Source organism: Hypanus sabinus, chromosome 12, assembly GCF_030144855.1.
Source record: "Hypanus sabinus isolate sHypSab1 chromosome 12, sHypSab1.hap1, whole genome shotgun sequence".
NCBI lineage: Eukaryota > Metazoa > Chordata > Chondrichthyes > Myliobatiformes > Dasyatidae > Hypanus > Hypanus sabinus.
This window is the reverse complement of record NC_082717.1, coordinates 61,926,784-61,948,618: the sequence shown is the minus strand read 5'-3', so window position 1 is coordinate 61,948,618 and position 21,835 is coordinate 61,926,784. Positions and strand designations below refer to the sequence as shown.

General features: G+C 37.7%; 1 protein-coding gene across 3 annotated transcripts in view; it reads right to left on the bottom strand.

Moving 5' to 3' along the window:
- Nucleotides 1-21,835, bottom strand: part of scaf8 (SR-related CTD-associated factor 8) — a 216,263-nt gene that overhangs the window by 100,158 nt on the left and 94,270 nt on the right. For all 3 annotated transcript variants that reach the window (XR_009515130.1, XM_059986058.1, XM_059986057.1), the window contains exons 6-13: nt 19,121-19,257; nt 17,766-17,939; nt 12,624-12,703; nt 8,540-8,657; nt 7,406-7,537; nt 3,706-3,824; nt 3,386-3,579; nt 1,014-1,114 (exon numbers count right to left, since the gene is read on the bottom strand). Coding sequence is in view for 2 of the 3 variants with exons in the window: in XM_059986058.1 (XP_059842041.1) it covers nt 1,014-1,114; nt 3,386-3,579; nt 3,706-3,824; nt 7,406-7,537; nt 8,540-8,657; nt 12,624-12,703; nt 17,766-17,939; nt 19,121-19,257 (1,055 nt within the window). In the remaining variant the exon portion in view is untranslated. The remainder of the gene's footprint in view (nt 1-1,013; nt 1,115-3,385; nt 3,580-3,705; nt 3,825-7,405; nt 7,538-8,539; nt 8,658-12,623; nt 12,704-17,765; nt 17,940-19,120; nt 19,258-21,835) is intronic.

The following is a 21,835-nucleotide window of genomic DNA, read 5'->3' as shown; positions in this document are numbered from 1 at the left end:
AATGTCCGGTTAAGATTAGTGCAATATAATTTTTTACATCAATTATATATTACACCACAAAAAATAAATAAATTAAACCCAAATTTATCCGATCAGTGTTTCCGATGTAAACAAGACATCGGTACTTTTCACATTCTACTTGGTCATGTTCTAAAATTCAACCTTTTTGGACAAATTTAAGAGTTTTATTGGAACACAACTTCCACATAATCCAATATTATTTTTACTGGGCGACATTGAAGGGATAAAACCGAAACCCAAATTGAATAAATATCAGAAAGAATTTATAAAAATTGCATTGGCAGTAGCCAAAAAGGCTATTGCAGTTACTTGGAAATCGGATATATACTTAAGTATAGATCGTTGGAAGAAGGAAATTTATGGCTGTATTCCACTTGAAAAAATTACCTACAATTTAAGAGATAAATATGAAACATTTTTGAAAATTTGGCGCTCTTATTTACGAGACAGGATTAAATATATAGGTGCTCCGAAGATGAAATAATTGGTTATTTGGGGAAATAAATAAATAAATATACTGAAGTTATTATGAACTCCATGGAGCATATGGGGATCTTCAGATATCCAGGCACTCTTTCTTTCTTATATAGGGATGTTAGGGGGGGAGGGGTTAAGGGGAGGGGGGTAGGGTATATATATATATTTTTTCTTTTTTTTCTCATATATTTTCTTTTATTTCTGTAATTATTTGAAAACTCAATAAAAAGTTTAATAAAAAAACAATAAAATTCAATATGTTTTATTTTAAAAAAAAGACATGAAAAGAAAATAATGAAGAAAACCAGGAAATTATAAAGGGTTCACGAACTTTTTCTTGAAACTGTAAATGTCACAATTGAACCACTTCCTATGGCATCTTATTCCACACTCACACCACCATCATGACCTCTAGATCTAGTCTTACTCAAACTGAGATGAAGTTTCAAAAATATCTAACAGGTATTAAACTGCCAGAACTTATTTATACAATACCACAACTAACAAATACTCACATTTATGGATTCAATCTGACCAAATTCCTCAAAGAGATTTGTTATATCTTGTTGTGTTGCCTTTTTGTCCACCTGACCAACCCATAGTGTAGTACTGCATACTAAAGAATGAAATAAAGAAAAAATTACACATCCATAATGAAATTAATCAATCTCACAACATTTTTCATGAAAGCAGGTGACGACAAACTAAAATATATCATAACTAGTGTTGTACTTGCTGTAATTGTGAAAAGAAACACTTGCACTGTTACACGGCATTTTCAGAACCTCCAGTTCCTGCAAACCTTTATAGTCGATTAAGCAGTTGAAAATCACTGCAAATTATCTAGAAACTTAGCAACTTAAGTAAGACCTTACAACTTGATAATGGCAGATAAATTATTCTGATGCTGATTGAGGAATGAACATGGAATAAGGCAAAGAGAATGTCATCCCACTAAGTCCCAAAGCCTGTGTCTTTTTCCCCAATGAAACTACCATGCTATTTAAAAAATCCCAAGACAGACATTGCATATGACTTTAATATCCTATCTGTTAACAGGACAGCTAGAGCTAAACTCTCACCGTGACCTAATCACTGTTTTGGCCAAACCTTCAGCATATAATGTACTGTACACTCTCATCTTTCAGTGTATGTTCATTATTGATCCATTTTTTACTTTCCCCCTAAAAGCCATACTTTTCCACTTATCCAGCAAAATACCATTGGCACTATCATGCTCCTTACACTGTCATTAGCTTGAACTATTTTAAAATGCTCACAGCTCTCTTTATGCCAACTCTACTTTTACATCATTGGTAATCTTTGATGTCCCTCTTGTTAGGTCTCTTTACTGAAAAACTTGCTTTTAGGATTGGAAATTGTGGGGAATTATGGAGAAAATCTCAAACTTGTTGGGCGCTCTTCTTTGGCAATTCCCCATTTGTGCTCTGACATTAGATTTCTTGAGAACTTGTTGTAATTTTCCTGCAGCTACACAAGAGATCCTACTCACTGAACCTAGTTCCTAGCGGAGAAAAAAAGAGCCAGTTTATCAGTTTTATTGATAAAGAATGGCTACAAGGGATGCAAGCCTAATTAACTTGCTAAGACACTCCCTAGGTAAACATACAATGTAGTTCACATGTGACTACCAATTTAAGAAACATCCGAATCATTCAGAAATTAAAACATTAACAATGATCATAAGCCACACATTCATGATTATAGTCTTAGCATTTCAATTATAAAATCATTACAACAGAAATATGGACTGATGTTACATGCTCCAAACTGGCATTGCACAGAAAGTAAAACTTACAGGCAGGAAACCAGAAACCCAAACAAAAATGCCAAAAATAGCTCAGGGTGCAGGGTAAAGTGAGAAAACAGGTCAAGATAAAAAAATATTTCATATCAATGATCTTTTATCAGAGCCAAGTGAAGTTAGAAAAATAAATACAAGAAATTCCACTGATCCTGAGCAACACACAAAATGCTGGAAGAACTTAGCAAGCTAGGCAGCACCAATAGGGGGAAATAAACAGTGTTTCAGGCTAAGAATCTTCATCAGGACTGGAAAAGAAGGGGCAGAAGCCAAAATAAGAATCTGCGGGTAACAGAAGGAATACAAGATGGCAGATGATAGGTAAAGTGCAGGGAAGTTGTGGGGGAGAGAACAAAGAATTAAAGATAGAATAACAGATCAGATAGGGAGATAAAGGGCGGTTAATTGCTTTTACCCTTCTTTCTCAGCAAGTACCACCATTATGAGTATTGCCTTAGTTACCTTCAACATTCCCCTTCTCTGCAATTTACAATGTGTTAAACTTTTGCCATTTCTGATAAAAGTCTACTCTCTTGACAGACAATTATTCGTTTTTATAGTTTCATAATAAATAATTCACCTGATGATACCTAATTACATAACAGTCACTGGGTTAAGAAACTATTTTAATTGTGTTATTTTTGGCTAATTAAGCCTTCAATTTGAACACTGTTTACTGATTTACTCATTTCTGTATCAAGGCATTGCATTGAAGCAATTCATTCATTTATAGCACAGCTTAAGTGAACTTAGAAAATTTCAATTTACAATGGTGCTTTCTTGCACTGCAAGCAATTATGCTCAAAATCATACAGTGAGGGAAAGCAAGGGCTTTCTGAACTCCAGAAAAAGATGAAACACAATTATTTCTCTGCATATTGCACAAACAGTAAGGAAATTATTGGCTTTTGAGAAACAGACACCTAATTACTCTGATACAGTATTGGCTGCAAATGCAAACTGGTATGTTTTAGTGTTCTCCTGATCTAAAGGCACTAAAGCTTAAAAAAAACGCTCTGCAGTCAAAAATGTAAGGAAATTAATACTTTGGTTGTCACATACCACTAAGGGTCTTTGATCGAACAGGAGGTAGACCCTTTTTCTGGCGTTCTTTTTCACGTTCTCTTGCTCTTCTTTCACTAGAATACGAACGCGATGATTTTCTTTTTCTCTCTTTTGATCTTGACCGTGAACGTTTCCGATGCTTACGTTTACGAGACCCTGACCGTGATCTGGACCTTTTCTTTCGTGGTGACCTAATTTGTAACATTTGTACAAGACATTTGTAACATTAAAATTTTTACTTGCAAAGAACTATCTAAAATATATACTAAGCAATATTTGAAATTAAATGCCTTGAACATGAATATCAAATACTCTACCTTGAACGGGATCTTGACCGTGTTCTCGATCTCGAGCGCACTAAAGGTTTCTTTTCTTCATGCTGAAATATTTCTTCTTCAATGAGGTCTTGACCATCAGGTGCATCAATATCCATATCCTTAATGACCCAAGAAAACAATAAGAACAAAAACAATATAAATTAATAAACAAATATGGATTAAATATAGCTTCTCTGACCTGGGCCACATGAAGAAAATCAACTATTGTGAAAATCATAAAAAATGCACTAGACACACTGATGATTCTCTTGTTGTAAGCACTACATATACTTTTCTTGTATTAGCCTGACTGTACATTTGAGTACATTTGCAGTGCTCATATTTTAAAATGATTATTATGGACTACTGCAAAACCAAAATTTCTTCATATATCTAACAATAGTATTTATCTGAATCTATATGATCTTTCTCCAATTTCTTTAAAACAGAAAGGCCAAATAATATTCTCTTCAAAATAGCATTTACGAAGTACAGATGTCCCAAGGCTCTGCAGCCATTGGGGTACCTTGAATGTTGATACATGGTTTATTACCTGACAGTTATCTAGAAGTGGTCATCTTCCCTTCATTTAAAGCTTACTGCATACAACCCAGTACTGCCAGGCTTTCTCTCATCAGAGCAATAAGTTACCAGACTAGTACCAATTGCAAGGTAATAAATTCACTAGGGATTCATCGTCCATGTAATTTATAATGTATTTGGGATATAGGGGTTTGTGCTTTGTGGTCAAGATGGCATTCTGCTTTTAGCTCTTTCTGAAACTTATTTTTGGCTCTCATATCTTTGATTTTTTTTATGGCTAAAACCCAATTGCCTAGACCTTTCAGGTCATTATAATATGCTGTGAGACCTATACAGAAATTTAGAAAGGACCTGAATAAACAAAGATCAACATTTAATAAGTGCCTACTTGTTCTATGTCACAGCAAGTAAATAAAAAGGTTCACTTGTAATCTTTAAAACATTAACTAGACTTTAAAGCTAAATTGTGAAAAAAATCACTCTTACAAATAAGAAAATAATCAGTGATATTTAAACAACAACACACAAAATGTAGGTAGAACACAGCAGGCCAGGCAGCATCTATAGGGAGAAGCGCTGTTGATGGTTCGGGCCGAGAGCCTTCGTCAGGACAGTCGAGTGAGTGATATTTAACATTTCCAGCATGAACTCATTTCACATAATGAACTAATAACTTTTCCCTTAAAATGTTCAAAATGTGCTATTTTGAGAAGGCTGCAAATTATAAAGTCAAATCAGTTTCCTTACTGAGGAAACACTTCAGAAGACCGAGTAGCCCAGCTAGCTGACGTGCTGACAGATGTATTCAACATCTCCCTGGAACTGTTAATTGGCCCCTCAGTTTTTAAGATGGCAACCATCCATCATTCCAGTACCAAAGAAAGTGACAGTAGCCTACCTAAAAGACTATCATCCTGTGGCATTAGCTATTATGAAATGTTTTGAGCAGCTGGTATTTGAGCACATTAAAGCCTTTCTCCCAATTATGTTGGATCCCTTCCAGTTCGCTTATCACTCAAATCGATCCACTAATGATGCCATTGCCTCTGCTCTCCACTCTGTCCTGTCCCACCTGGAAAACTGGATCTCATATACCAGGTTGCTATTTATAGACTTCAGTTTGGTGTTTAACACCATCATACCCAAGAAAAACTGGTTGGGAAACTGCCCTCGCTGGGTCCCTCCTCTGTAACTGGTTCCGGACTTCAACAGAAAGGCCACACTCAGTCTGTGTGGGCAACAACGTTTCTAGTCCCATTTCGTTAAGCGGCTGTTGGTCTGACGTGAGAATAGCAACCTAAGTCTGAACGTGAAGATAATCAAGAAATGATTGTGGATGTTAGGAAGATGCTAATGAACCATCCCCTTCTGTGTGGATCCTCTGTAGAAAGAGTTAAGTTTACCAAGTTCCTGGGAATTCACATCATGGACAACTGCGCCTGGTTGCTCTCAATCACCTCCCTGAATACAAAGGCACAGCAACACCACTTCCTGAGGAGATTGAGGCAAGTGACACCACCCCCCCCACCCCCAACCATCTTAACTGAATTTTACAGGAGTACTGTTGAGAGCATTTTGACAAGCTGCACCTCCATTTGGTATGGGAGCAGCAGAACATCGGTCCCTACAAAGGACTGTGAGAATAGCCGAGAGAGTCATAGCAGTTACCCTGCCATCCATTAGGGACATTATGCAGGGCCCTTAGTATAATCAAGGATCCCATCCATCAATTCGGCCTCCTCTTTGACATTTTACCATCAAGCAGGAGACTCCAATGTATAGAGACAAGAATGGCTAAGATGGGAAACAGCATCTTCCCTCAGGCCACGAAGCTTCTGAACTCTGTGCTGCATCGCATTCTTAGTGCCAGCAGATAATCTGTACTGTACTCTACAGTATTCAATTTATGTACTTTATTTATGTGCAATTCATTTGTACGTTTAATTCTTAGTTTCCTAAGTTATTGTACGTTGCTCTACAATCTAGTCCAGAGAAACATCCCGTTTGGTGGTATACATGTAGAAGTTTAAATGACAATAAACTTGACTTGACTTGAGCATGGAATGACTAACCGTTGAGAATAACTAACATTGTGATCAACACGCTTCAAACAATGTATGCTATTATCAAGTTAGCTAACCTTTTGGCTATATTTAAGAAAGGGCGCAGGAAAGCCAGGGAAATACGGGCTGGTGAATGTAACATCAGTGGTGGGAAAGTTACTGGAAGGGATTCTGAGACAGGATCTATATTCATTTGAAAAGGCAAGGACAAGTTAGATGTAGTCAGCTTGTTTTGACTGTTAACAATCATATGGTGAATAGTCACAATCTTTTCCCCAGGGTCAGGGATGTCCAAAACTAAAGGGCACTGGTTTAAGGTGAGGGGGAAGATTTGAAGGTAATCTAGGGTGGTAGTTTTATCCATAGGGAGTGGTAAGTACATGGAATTAGTTGTCAGAGAAAGTGACAGAGGCAGAGATAGTTAAAACATTTAAAAGACATTTAGACAGGTACATTGAACAGAAAGGGTTGGAGAGATATGGACCAAATGGATGCAGATGGGACTAACTCAAGTAGGTAACATGGTTCGCATGGACGAGTTGGTGAAGGGTTTGTTTATGAGTTGTGTAACTCTAATTCTAAGAATGAGCTTAAAAACGTTTGAAGCGTACTACATAATGAGGCTCAGGAAAGGAAAAGGCAGCAGGATTGGTTGGGATTCATCCAGAAAACTTATAAAACTACGTCTTTTTTTCTCAAGAATTTAACAGAGATGAAATTAACTTTTCACAACTCATTCCAATGATCCCCCCACTTTTTTCCCCCAAATAACCCAGTATGGTGCATGATGATATAGCTACATTCAATTACCACATTTTTAATTTGGCACTTTTGTTAGACCAGCTATCTTACTCTGTTGTAACAAAAGTAGGCCTCAAAACTTAAACAAATACAAGATAACCACTCCACAATTAACTGACGCTAATAAAGCTTATGATACTTTTTAGTTTGGATATAGTGTATTAAAGTATAACACACAATTTATATTACTTATAATTTCAGGTTAAAAAATAGAAACTCCATAGCAAGACTGAAAATATGTTTACAATCTCAGACAGTACAAAACAAACACAACATATTCTTTTCTCTTCTACCTGCTGCTGTTGCTCAAGTGGATCCTCTACTCTTACTTCCTGCTCTTGTTGCTGATGGTGAGTGCTCCCCTGAGATGGAGTGGCTGATTGTTCGGATCCAAAAGTTACCTCTTGACTATCCAATGCAGCATTCTACAAAATGAAGCATTTCACAATTATACATCTGAAGAAAACTGTGCTCATTGTCCATTACTATCCAAGCACTACACACTCATATGTAGCTATTTACTGGAATAACAGCTTGTGCATGTTTTGCAAACTGCTGGCTACATTTAAAGAACAAATTTCTGACACCACTGTGGTGTATACAGGATTAATATATTTCAAACAGCCAATAAGCATAAACTTATACATATATCATTCTAGAATTACCAAAACGTCAATATGAGAGAATGGAATTTTCCTTCCTATTCTATCCAGGTGAGTTAGGATGTATTATTAATTGCAAAATTGCGAAGATTAGAATGATAAATTGCATTTACTTGCAAGCATAATGCACAGCCAATAGAAACACAACATTTGCAGACTACGACTTCAAATACTAATTAAAAATACTATCAATCAGGTGCAGGGGAATCGCAGTTGGTACTGCAAATTATTTTCTCATCTGTAACATATCAAAAGTTTTAGAAAGTTTTAGTGTTGATTCGTGCGAAAATTGCTGCAAGAATGCCTCAAATATAAACTCAACCATTAAAACAGATGCAACCGCCAATAGTATTTGGCTTGAGAGCTAAAACTAGCAAATGAAGTGATCTCTGCTTTATGGATTATAGACAACTATTTGGCAGCGATGTAAAAAAAATGACAAGTAGGATTTTGGTTCTGATGGCATAGATGTTTTACCTAGCAAAACATTATCGTATGAAACAGTGGAAAATTTGTCTATTTATATTTAGCATTCCATGCACTATTAAAAGCTGTCCACACACAAAATAAAACTACTGACTGTTTCAAGAAAAATATTGGCAAGATAACCTAATATTTCTTCACTTAAGAGTTTTTCCTGTAGTCATCACAACTGAAGCAGTTTACAAACTTTTTTTTAAAAAACCAGAGTATCCAAGAGTTTACTAGCCTATACAAGAACATGCTGATACTATTAACAATGAATCTTCATGCCTCTGCATGTACCTGCTGTGTCTGTTGTTGCTCCATCAGCTGCTGCTGAAGCTGCTCAAAGTTTTGCTGCTGGAACTGCTCAGCCAGCTGCTGAAAAAGTGATGTGTTCATGGTCTCAGTTACAAGAGGTCTGCAAGTCAAAGAAGTAACCTTTTATCAAATAGATGCAATCAACAGTACTTCTCTAAGAGGCGCTAGCAAAAATTAACAGTTAACTGAGTGGCATATACAGTGCTTTCAAAATAGAACATAGAACCATAGAACACTACAGCACAGAAAATAACAGTATATCTGAACATTTCATCTGTATTTAAATCAGACAGCAATTTTACAAATATGTACATCAGGATATACATGCTTATCATCAGAATTATACCAAGGGACGTTACTTTCTTCTTCAGATGATGAAAATTAAAAACTCTAGTTTTGTTAAAATCATTCACTAGTTTGCTCTGACCTGAAATTATTGCTCAGAACTAGTATTCCCTAGTATTTTTAATACACAAAAATACTTGCAACTTGGTTGCTAATTCCAAGATTGAACTGATATTATAAATTAGAAGTATCAGCTGCTTTGTGGGTGAATGCCTTAAAAATAAGTCTCAGTATGATTTTGAAAACATTTTGCAGTGACCCACTGAAAATATTATGCACGGTTCCATCTGCTTCATGGCTCCTGATTATTACAAACAATTCAGCAGCACAAACAATTGAAGGGATAGATTCTCTGCTTCCTCTGGGAACTGAACTATGGTATCAAATAATGATCTAAAGAAGAAGAGAGAACTGAATTTACACATTGAAGCCAACATGTTACTATCCTTGAACACAAAATGCTACAGGCTGACACAGTACTTTACTTAATTTATCATACCATAACTTTTCTTTGTAGAAATGCTAAGGAGACAGAGATAAGAATTTTAATAATGAGCTATTTAATACTGATCAGCTGTGAAATGGCTTTCTTACTTCAGCTTTTTCTTCTGTGATACTTTACTTAAAAACCAAATATATTATCACATATTATTAGTTTTATAACTAGAAGCAGAAATGATTAAATGTAAATAATTAAGTTCCAACTGACAAAATGGAACTTCAATTGCAAATTCATATTCAATTAAACAGACGTAGCAGAACCTCATGTCATAGCAAGAAAATAAAGCATGACGACTCCCAAGGTTACTGTTACCTCATATGACCTGACTTGCAGAAATCTGTCTTTACACAAATTTCCCCATAACTAAGCATTTTATGATGTGGGAAAGCAAGTTACAGAAATGCAAATATCTTCAAAAGTTGGGGAATAGGTATAGCAGCTGATAAATTCAAAAGAAAACCAATCTTCAAAAAAAAAACAAAAGGTTTACACATAACCTCTCTGATGTTATCAAACATATAGCTTTTTTTAAGAATGCAGCTGCTGGTTCACAGGAGAACATACCAGATTTGTTTAGGAAACTGACAATGGAAGTCTCTTCTATTATTTTTCATCAAACAACATACCATCCATTGATTCCTCCAGATCATCAAAATTAGCCACTGGATGTGGGATGTCCTGATTATTCTTACTGTCGCTAACACATAAAGCACTGTAGTAATTTTATTGTATTACACTGTACTGGTGCCACACACAGACAAAAATTTCATGACTTAAATGAATGACGATAAACTTGATTCTGATATGGGTCTCTATTGTAGACTGATTGTGGAAAGGGGGTAGGGGTACAGGAATCATGTTTGGGAAAAGGGAAAGGAGAATGGAGGGTGTGGGAAGAGAGACATTCTGTAATGATCAATAAACCAATTATGGTTACAATCTATAGCTGTACTCAGCTGGAAGCCTGAGAAGAGTTTATTTGCCACATATGCCTGGAAAGCAGTAGATCCTTTTACAACAAACCAATTGTTTGGAATCAAATGACCTTGCTAGTGTCTCAGGGCTGGGTGTACCTGCACCCGCATCAACCCACCCCAGCACTCCATCCAAGCTAACCCCACCATCCTTTGCTACCGTCAGATTTACAAACTCATTCTTTGCTCTACGTTGCCAAATTTAGTACTGTGTAACAGAATTAAACATCCTACTACAGTGCCTATAAAAAGCATTCACCCCTCTTGAAAGTTTTCATGTTTTATTGTTTTATAACATTGAACCACAGCAGATTTAATTTGGCTTTTTTGACACTGATTGAAAGAAAAACACTCTTTCCTGTCAAAGTGAAAATAGATCCCTACAAAGTGGTCTAAATCCATTACAAATATATTAACATAAAAAATAACTGACAGCACAAGTATTCACCCCCTTTAATATGACACACCAAATCATCACTGCTGCAGTCAATTAGTTTTACAAGTCACATAATTAGTTAAGGTATTTTAGCTATATATAAGTATGCGGGCAAGGTGTTTCAACTGATTGTAGTAAAAATATACCTGTATCAAGAAGGTCCAACTGCTGGTGAGTCAGTATCCTGGCAAAAACTACACCATGAAGACAAAAGAACAGTCCAAGCAGCTCCGCAAAAGATTATTAAAAAGCACAAGTCAGGAGATGGATACAAGAAGATTTCCAAATTACTGAATATCCCTTGGAGTACAGTTGTCAATCATCCAGAGATGGAAAGAATATGGCACAGTTGTAAATCTGCCTAGAACAGGCCATTCCCAAAAACTGATTAACCATGCAAGAAGGGGACTAGTGAGGGAGTCCACCAAGAGAGCTATGGCAACTCTGGACGAGTTACAAACTTCAGTGGCTGAGATATGAGAGACTGCACTTGCAGCTGTTGCCCAGGTGCTTCACCAGTCACAGCTTTATGGGAGAGTAGCAAAGAAAAAGCCACTATTTAAAAAAACTCACATGAAATTACGACTAGTTTGCCAGAAGGCATGTGAGACTCTGAAGTCAGCTGGAAGGAAGTTCAATGGTTTGATGAAACCAAAATTGAGCCTTTTGGCAATCAGACTAAACATCATGTTTGGCATAAGCCAAACAATGATATCATCAGAAACACACTGTGAAGCCTGGTGTTGGCTGCATCACACTGTGGTGATGCTTCACTGCAGCAGGCCCTGGAAAGGTAGAGAGTAAAATGAATGCAGCAAAATACAGGGAATCCTGGAGGAAAACCTGATGCAGTCTGCAAGAGAACTGCGACTTGGGAGGAGATTTGTTTTCCAGCAAAGCAATGCCCCAAGCATTAAGCCAAAGCTGCACAGGAATAGCGTAAAAACTTAAGTTAATGTTTTAGAGTGGTCAAGTCAGAATCCAGATCCAAATCCAATTAAGAATTTGTGGCAGGACTCAAAAAGAACTATTCACTTATGATCCCGATGCAATCTGACAGAGCTTGAGCAGTTTTGTAAAGAAGAATGGGGAAAAATTGCAGTGTCCAGATGTGCAATGCTGATAGAGACCTATCCACACAGGCTCAAGGCTGTAATTGCTGCCAAAGGTGCATCTACTAAATACCGACTTGAAGACAGTGAACATTTGTGCATCAATTATTTTGTGTTTTATTTTTGTAATTTAGATCACTTTGTAGAGATCTGTTTTCACTTTGACCACGTGTCTTTTTCTGTTGATCAGTGTCAAGTAAATTAAATCCACTGTGCTACAATGTTGCAAAACAATAAAACATGAAAACTTCTGGAGGGTGGGGTGAGTGAATATTTTTTGTGTGTGTCTATACACACACACACACACACACACAAGTGCCCAAGCTTTTGTACAATTCTGTATAAATGTTCATGTTAATTGACCTTCACTAAGATAGTTTGACTTTCAGAAAAATTAGTTCTTTGGCTGTTCTCAGGGACAGAACCTAGTGTAACATGGGAACTTCCTGTAGTTCGTCTTGCATCAAAAAATCTGAAATCTGTAAAAAAAAAACTGTGCTTCACTTTTATTTTAAATAAATCTTTCCCAAAATATTAATTCCAAATATGCATAAAACATTCATTTTCATTCCACTGCATCCCTAATTTCTCTACATAACAAAATGAAAAGACTGCATTCTGTCCCAGGATTCACAGAAGAAATACACCAATATACAATTGGGGGGGAATAAAGTATATGAATGAAAAATATTCTTACAGCTGGGATGTAGATGTTTCTTTCTTAGCTTCATCTGAAGGATCATGCTCTTCATCATATTCAAATCTATCTAGGAGTTTCTGCAATAAATTATACGTTAAAATTGGTATTTCTCAACCAGTTGCTTTGATAGTGTTTGACCACACAGTTCTGTTAATGCATACACTTTGTTTGGATTCCAATAGGTATTTCCTACAGAAGCAGAGATTTCTTCAATTCTATTAAAGTGCATAGTTTGCCACAGGCTTCTTTACCCCAAATACAGTCTGCTTCTTTGATACTTAGTCATAAGAACAGTCCTTTTAGTTAATGTCTGTCCCTACAGCACCACGAAAGGCCCTAAACAACTTTTCCAGGTGAGGCAATTATTCACATGCAAACACCTCAGCTTTATTTATTACATCTGGTGCTCCTGATGTGATTTCCCTTCATAATGGTGCCACTCGGCACAAACTGAGTGACCACTGCATGAAACACCTATGCTCTGTCCTCCATGGCCATCCAGACTTCCAAGTTGCTAGCTGCTTTAATTCAATTTCCCATTCCCACACCAAAAGATTTCCTTGGCTTCCTCCACTGCCATGGTGAGGCTAAATAGAAACAAGTGCAAAATCACCTCATATTCCACCAATGTAATCTCAATTTCTCCAACTTCCCCTGTTCCTTTTTTCCTCTCCTCATAATCCATCCAATTCTTTACGTATTCATCCATTCTAACATTTACTGCATTGGTCCATCATCTACACATTCCTCCCACTGGTGTCCTTCCCCACAGTCCCAACTGCCCTCCACAGCTCCCTCACTTGATTCATTACTCCACTTACCTCTACTATTAGATTCAATCATCTTCAGCCCTTTGTTGCCTCCACCTATCACCTCCCAACTTCTGTCACTATTTACACTCCCTCTTTCATCTGATTATCCCTCCTTATCCAGATCCATCTGTCATGTGCTAGCTGCTGCCCCACCCTTTCCCTCCACCTTTTTCTACCAGTTAACTCCCCTTTACCTTTCAGTCCAGGTGAAAGTGTCCCTCTACTGACATGGGCTGGCACATTCAATTTCCCTCCCACCTTGTGTGCACATCCATGTAGACCATCTCTATGGCCTAATGTATTCTATGTTAATCCCATTTATCAGAACTTGCTCAACAATGCACAGTAAATAAATCAGCATTTCCTTCTGCCTCTGGAGAAAGCAGCACTACCATCTTCTTACATCAAATAAATTGCACATCTGAACTGAGAGAAAGAGCTAGTTTGGCAAGTGCTACAAGATATAGTTCATGAATTTCTAGCCAAACTGGAACTTTCAAGCAATTACAACTCTTGATGCATTGCAAAATTACAATATGGATATTTTTATACATGCCAATTAAGCTGTTATACAATATAACAGAGTAAAATTAGATAGACACTGCTACTTCAAAGGAGAATGGTAACCATCTTCATAGTGTACTTATTCAGTTGTGGTCTCAAAGCGCATATAGTACCTCGAAAAAGTATTCCACCCCCAACTCTTTGTTCACATAAATGAGTTTTACAACCAGGAATTTTGAATAATTTAACTGAGGATTTTAACTTGTGAATCACATGCTCCTTTTTTTCACAGTAGAACACAAACACAGGGAAAATTGTAAAGCATGAAAAACTAAAAATTCAAAAAGTGAAATGTCAGCATTTGAAAAGTATTTATCCCTCCCCTTTGCTTAGTACTTAGCTGAACCACCTCTCATTTCTATTACAGCCAGTAGTCATTTTGGACAAGTCTCTATTAGCTTTGCACAATATGATGGAGCAAGATTTGTCTATTCTTCCTTTCAAAATTGCTCAAGCTGTACTAAGTTAGTTGGGGAACAGCAGTTGAGAGGAAACTTAAGGTCTTGCCAGAGATGTTCAATTAGATTAAGGTCAGGACTCTGACCGGGCCACCCAAGGACATGAACTGTCTTCATTTGAAGCACGGTTACTCTGGTAGTGTTCTTTGGGTTGTTGTCCTGCTGAAAGCCAAAGCTTCTCCTCAGTTTAAGGCTAGAAGGTTTTTAAGATACAATCTCTTTGTATTTAGCAGCATTCATTTTTCCATCAATCCTGACCAGATTTCCAGTCCCTGCTACTGAAAAGCAACCCCATTGAATGATGCTACATCCACCATACTTTACAGTAGTGGTCACCAACCTTTTCAAGCCCAAGATCCCCTACCTCATCCTTAGTGAAAGGCAAGATTGACTCCAAATCTATTAGTTACACGCATGCGCACCGAGGCAGAAAAGACCAGAAATAAAACCCCGCAACCCAGAAGTAGAAATAATGTAAAAACACCAGGGGTCACCACCCTTTTTCACACCGCAGACCGGTTTAATATTGACATTATTCTTGTGGACCGGCTGATGGGGGTGGGGGTGGGTGGGTGTTAAACTTGACGGGAATCCAGCGATACTGGAAGCAGGTTCCTTATGTCCAGTCTATTCCACAATTTAGTTGACATGGCTCTCAGCTGCTGTCCCACTTGCTCATGTTCTTCCGCTGGAAAAAAACTTAACGGGTTTGTCTTTCAGTGCGGGGTGCTTGGACTCAGGGTACTGAAACAGTTTCGAGGGCTTCATTGCCTCATTAGACAGCCTCCAAGCCTGAAATCCAGCCTCCCGCTCGCCACCATGGCCAGGTGCATCTGTTCCCGTACCAGGGCTGCAGCGGTTGCAGTCCCGAGAGAGAGCGACCGACCGAGCGAGGAGTGGGTTAGGATGTGCGCCCGTCCCCCCTTGTAGGATCTATTGGCCGACAAAAGTTTGTTTCAGTAAATCACAGCGAGGTAGCTGCTCTGCTGCTTATGAAACCCTGAGCCCGAATCAGGTTTGTGAATATTTTAGCACTGGGTTCCCATGAACATTCAGTGTGCTGAACAGGTTCAGAGGCAGCGCCCGTCTGTCCACACTCTGGGCCGGTAGTATCGGCACTTCCCGCCGGCCGGTTACCCGAGGCCAATCAGTGAACCCTGATGCGCTTGGGTAAGGACCTCGCATGTATTCAAGTTCAACAGTGAGCGTGACAGGGATTGAGGAAAGGTGCAGCTGACTCATATTGTTTCCTTGCGGCCTGGTGGTTGGGGACCACTGAATTACACTGTGTAGTGCGGGGGAGCTACACGCATGCGCACTGGGCAGAAAGAACGGAACTAAAACCCCACAACCTGGAAACAATCTCTCAACAGTATTTGTGTATTTATTTTACTTTTTTTCTGGGATCTAATGGGAAAGTCTCCAAGATCGACCAGTCGATTGTGATCGACGGGTTGGCAACCACTACTCTACAGTATGGATGGTGTTACCTGGCTGTGGCGCAGTATCAGATTCACACCACAAGTACTACTTAATGTTGAGGCCAAAAAGTTCCATTTAGTCTCATCTAACACCAAGACCTTCTTCCACAACGTTACAGTACCCTTTAACTGACAATTGCAAAGTTGTTACGGGCAAGGATATGTTTTGTTTTTTTTAAAGCCAGGGCTTCTTCCTTAATACTTCCATCAATACTCTTTCCCTATCTTTTTCAGTTTGATCTTACAAAAAAAAAGAATCCCAGAAATTTGTTTGCGAGGCAACATTGAAAAATTTGTTTATGGGTAACCGTGATGTTGCTATGTCTACAGGGCATAGACTAATAAAATGATAAGCACATTTTTTTCATGTTAAACTGATAAAATTGCATGAATCTGTGAACATCTTGGATGAAGACTATAAAGAGACAAAACTGATGACCTGTAATCACAGACTCCCAAGCTAAAGGAAACAACATCCTCTGAGTTTCAAAATCCTCTATTAAACCTTTCTGGCTTTTCAGTTTCAGAAAAAATTGTCTCAGTCTTTCAACTCCCTCTCATAATTACAGCTTTCAATCTCTGCTATCCTTTCAATTAATCTACAACTATGGCTTTAAATATATCAAGTTTCCAAAATACACACTGGACCATGACTTCGCTGCCTCAACTACTGCAGACATAAAAACATTAACAGATATCAGATGAGCATACAAATCAGCTAAAGTAAAAATCAGCAGGACAAATTGGAATCAACACACAAAATCTGCTGGTGGAACTCAGCAAAGACAGGTACCATCAATGGAGGGAAATAATCAGTTGACTTTTCAGACTGAGATCCTTCATCTGGACTAGATATAAGGGGAAGGAAGCCAGAAAAAAGGTGGTGGTGAGAAGGGATGGAGTACAAGCTGGCAGCCATAGGTGAAACTAAGTGGAGGGGGTTATGTTTGGGCAGGGATGGGATATAAAAGAAGTTGGGAGGTGATAGGTGGAAAGAAGTGAAGGGCTGAAAAAGGAATCCAATAGGAGAGGACAATGGACTTTGGAAGAAAGGGAAAGAAGGAGGCCACCATAGGGAGGTACTGGTAAGAGGCGAACCAGAATGGGGAATGGAAATAGAGAAGGTGGGGGTGGGAGAAGAAATTACCAAAGAATAGATAAATCAATGTTCATGCTATCAAGAAAGATAAGGTATTTCTAAAAAACAAACAGGAATTGTGGCTTATAAACAGAGCCACAGAATAAGAATGTTTCTATAAATGTTATAAACTATTAGTTAGACCCAATTAGAATGCTTAGTTGTGAAAATATTTTAAAGTCATAGCTTCTGAGTATGATGTAGTAGAGTAATAAATGAATCTCTACATCCATATTTTGCGAAGAGAATGGAGAAACTAATTTTAAATTCTTCATAAAAATCACAATTTAATTTCAAAATATTGAAAAAAAATGATTTACAGAATAACAAGAATAGATTCAGATTCAGAATTATTTACACACATGGTGAAATGTATCATTTGTGTTCACAATCAACACACTAAAGGATTTGCTGGGGCAGTCTACTACTGTTGTCACATTCTCCAATGTAGCACGTCTACAACTTACTAACCCTAACTCATATCTTTGGAATATGGAAGGAAACCCATATGGTCACAGAGAGGATATACAGGCCTGCTGAACTCCTCCAGCATTTTGTGTATGTTAAGTACAAATATTTTATTATTTACAAAATTCTTCTTTTGGTAAATATATGTTAGTCCAGTGTAACATAATTAGATGCATGTTGTTTTATACTAGTTCTGAAATGCAATTTTATTACTGTACCTTGTTAAAGTTAAGTCGAGGTTCCAATGGGTTGAGAGTATTTGCTGTTGCCGCTGCTGTCAGCTGCGCTGTGAGCGCCTGGAGTTGGACAACAAGCCCAGCATCAAGAGCCTGAAGTAGAGATGGCTGAGGTTTCTGTTGCTGCATCTGAAGATTCTGTACCAACTGCTGGAGCTTTACACAAAGTGAAGATAACAATATTAATTATATACAATATTGAATCTACATCAGAAACATGGCTGACATTGGAAAAAGTGTTAATAAAGTTGACAGCCAGATTCTACTAAAATCAGTTAGGAGTGGGCTGTTTGGCACTGCCACCTCAAAGACCTGACTATATCCTGACCTTGGGCACTCAATGAGTGGAGCTTCCCACATCCTATCTGTGATCTCACTGGTTTCATCTGGGTACTTGTTTCCTCCCACATCCTAAAAATATGATTGTAAATTAATTCACTGTTGTAAACACTGAAATATAAGTTAATGGTAAAAAGAGTAAAGGGCAGTTGATGAGGATATGAGAGAACAAATAATGCAAAGGAAGGGGAGAGAGGGGGGAGAGAAGTGGGAGTGAGAGAAGGGGAGGGGAAAGGAGGAAGAGAAGGGGAGGAGAGGGGGAGAGGGAGAGCGGGGGAGCAAGGGGGAGGAGGGGACAAACACTATTTGTATTTCAGTGTACTGCAAGACTGGGAACAAAATACTATACTTTGCAAATGTCAGCACCTCAAACTTGAATATCTACAGACTTAGCCTGAAATGCACTTAATATTCTTATTTTAAAAGTGTCTTGTTTTCAACACAGTAAATAAGCTTCACCAATTAAGAAAGTGCAAATATTGCAATATTTACTTGGTTTCCAGTTTTGTCACCCACCCTAGCACAGAATAAAAAGGAGTACCAATTGTTTAACTGCTGTATACCTAATTACAACTGTGCAAAGTTGCAAGCACTGGGGTCAGTATGCAAACTAGCCGAGACTAAGAGTTTCCAACCATTCAACTATTTCCCTAAATAAGCAGATACAATCATTTATATTTCAGTGCATGCATCAGGGACACAGAATCCAGGAACTGTACAGGATGGAAACAGATCATTTGGCTTACTTGCCCATACGAAACAGTGGGCACCAATCCATCTGATTTTCATCTCCCAGATCCTGGTCCAATGCTTTCTATGCCTAAACAAATCAAGTGCTCCACTAGAAAGTTTTTAAATGCTTCCAACTTCAACTTGATGACATCAAGTTAAGTTTTCTCATTAAAAGCAGGATCCAAATGCATGTTAACTAATTTTAATGAATCAGTTGTGATGGAATTGGAATTGATTAAAGCACAGTAGAATTAACAATGTTATACCTGTTGGCCTTGGGGACTCTGAAGAAGTTGCGCAACAGCAGCAATTGTATCAGAGTTAGAAAGCTGAGAGATGGAGGCCCATGCATCAGGTAAATTCTGCACCACGTTAGCTGGAGTGGCAGGTGTGGCTGGCGTTCCTAGAAAATTAAGTATATACTACTATACAAATTGTAAAGTTTACAGTTCCTGTTAAAAATATTTGTAAAGCTAACAATATCACAGTACATATATGAAATGCACTAAATGCATCACCCACAACCATAAATAGAGAACTATCAGCAACCTTTGACAACGCAGTTTCCAATGTACCATTGCAAATGCACCCTTAGTTTTACAGATCTGATTGAAAAATTTTTTTTTTAAATTTGGAGATCGAGCACAGCAAAGAGCCCTTGGCTCTTAATCAATTAATCTACTAACCCAGGCATCTCTGGAATGTAGGAGCAAACTGAAGCACCTGGAGGGAACTGACACGACCACAGGGAAAACATAAAAACTCTTTAACAGTCAGCAAAGGTGTCTGGGATGTCACCTATTTAGGAAGCTTGGAACTTCTTAACTGCAAGGATTTGGATAAGCAAATATATTGGGGAGGAAAAGCATTACAAAAAGGCAAAAAAAAACTGATGTCAACAACTACCAACTCACTTACTGCAGACAAAAAAAACTTTATGATGATTGCAAAAATAAAACATATCCACTAAGATGCAAGTTAAAAACCACTGAGCATGTGACTATTTTTCTAACAGTGCAATAACTAGACTTTCATTTGATCAAACTACACTTAGATAGAAATTTAGACGTGGTAATTTCATGCATGAAACTCTTTAAAACTAACTTTATCAAATTTTAACCTTAAATACCAACAAATACTTCTGCACACACCAACTGCATTGCATTTTATACTCAAATCATATTCAATTTGAATATGCCTTTAAATTTTAAAGCTCCCAAAAAAACCAACCAGATAAATTTTAGTGGTCGGTTGAAGGATAAACATTAAGCAAAATATTATGAAAATCCTTCTGCTACTTTTAAATAATGTACTCAGATTGGGCAGTACAAAGAATTGGGCAATCCTTTTACTTCTAACTGAACTGTCGGCCTTGGGTAATGCATGCCAATGGATTTGAGGCAACAAAACTTGTGTCTTCATGGCTAATATACTGTCAAGAAACTATATTGTAAGAACTTTTCAGACCACTCGGGTAATTGCTTCATTCAAACAGGAGTTTGGGGCTGAGAGGAAAAATAGATTAGCTATGATGAAACGGCAGAGCAGACTCGATGGGCCAAATGGTCTAATTCTTTTCCTATATCTTATGGTTATGGTTGGACATTCAACCTTTCTATTCCATTACTCATTTAGATGATGACTGATTTGTATCTCACTTTGAGCCTGTGCTTTGGTTTGGTAACCATGAATATTCTTGCCTAACAAAAATGTATTAACCTAGTTAGACCTGTTTAATTAACTGAACTTCAACTGTCATACGGTGAAAGTTCAGATTCCCACATCTTTTTTATAAAGAAATCTTATTACTATCACTCCTACATAGCCTATAACTAATTTCATAGTTATTCCCTTTGTTCTGGAATTGCTCGCTTACTGTTTACCCTGTCAAATCTCATTAGGAGTTCTTTTAGATCACTCCAATTTTTCTATGCTAAAGGTAACAGAAGCTCAATGTATGAGCATAAAAAAATTGCAGGTGCTGGAAATACAAAACAAAATTTCTGGGAAAACTCAGGTTTAACAGCATCTACGAAAAGAGAAACAGTCAATGTTTTGGGTCTGCAGTCCTTCATTCTCTCTCTATATACACATGATCACATGCTTTCAACATGTCCCTTTCTTTACTCCCTACATTCTAAACTATTCTTAACTGCTACTCACTACCAGTACTCTATGCGAGGGCAAGCACCATATTCTAATATTTTTCAGCTTCACACAGAACTTTTTGTGATACCTAATATTGAAGAACTAAAGTGTCCTAGGTTGACACTCCTAACTTCTACAAAGCAAAGCAGTCTTTTCCTAGCAAGACTGATGAACAAGCATGACAAGAGATAGGAAAGAATATAAAACTTTTGTACTGATACCATGGTGAAGTAATCTTACAAGGAAACAATTTACACAATGCCAAAACCAACAAAGCCACTAGATTTTCTTTTAAATAGTTGATGGAGATTCACAAGTGTAGCATGTTGTGCCAACAGTTATTCATATTAGAATGACTCTTGTTTCCAATTCTGTTGGGAGTTAGCCAGATTCAGTCAATTGTGAAGAGACTGCTGTAGTTGGTTGAGATCAATATTCCCATCGATAGCAATTTAATCAAATCAATCTAATCCAAGGTTTTTCCAGTATCTACAAAGTTTTAGAAATGCATACATTCCTGAATTTGAGCAAGAATACAGTTAAGGTTGGCTCCAAGTTTCCACTAACATTTGTTACTCATGGCACCAAGAGCTTGCTGCCAACCATGGAACTGTACCTCAGCATAAATCATTGCATTCACAAGTGTACCAATAAGTGAAAATTTAATATTACTTACAATAACTATGCACAAAAATAATTTATCTCTTCTTTCATTTGTGTTACACCTTTGTGCGCACACACACACACACACACACACACAGAGCGTGTTCACTGTTGTCTTGATCTGGTTGTGGTTTTTCTGGTCAACCATCTAGATCATCTTCTTCCATGCA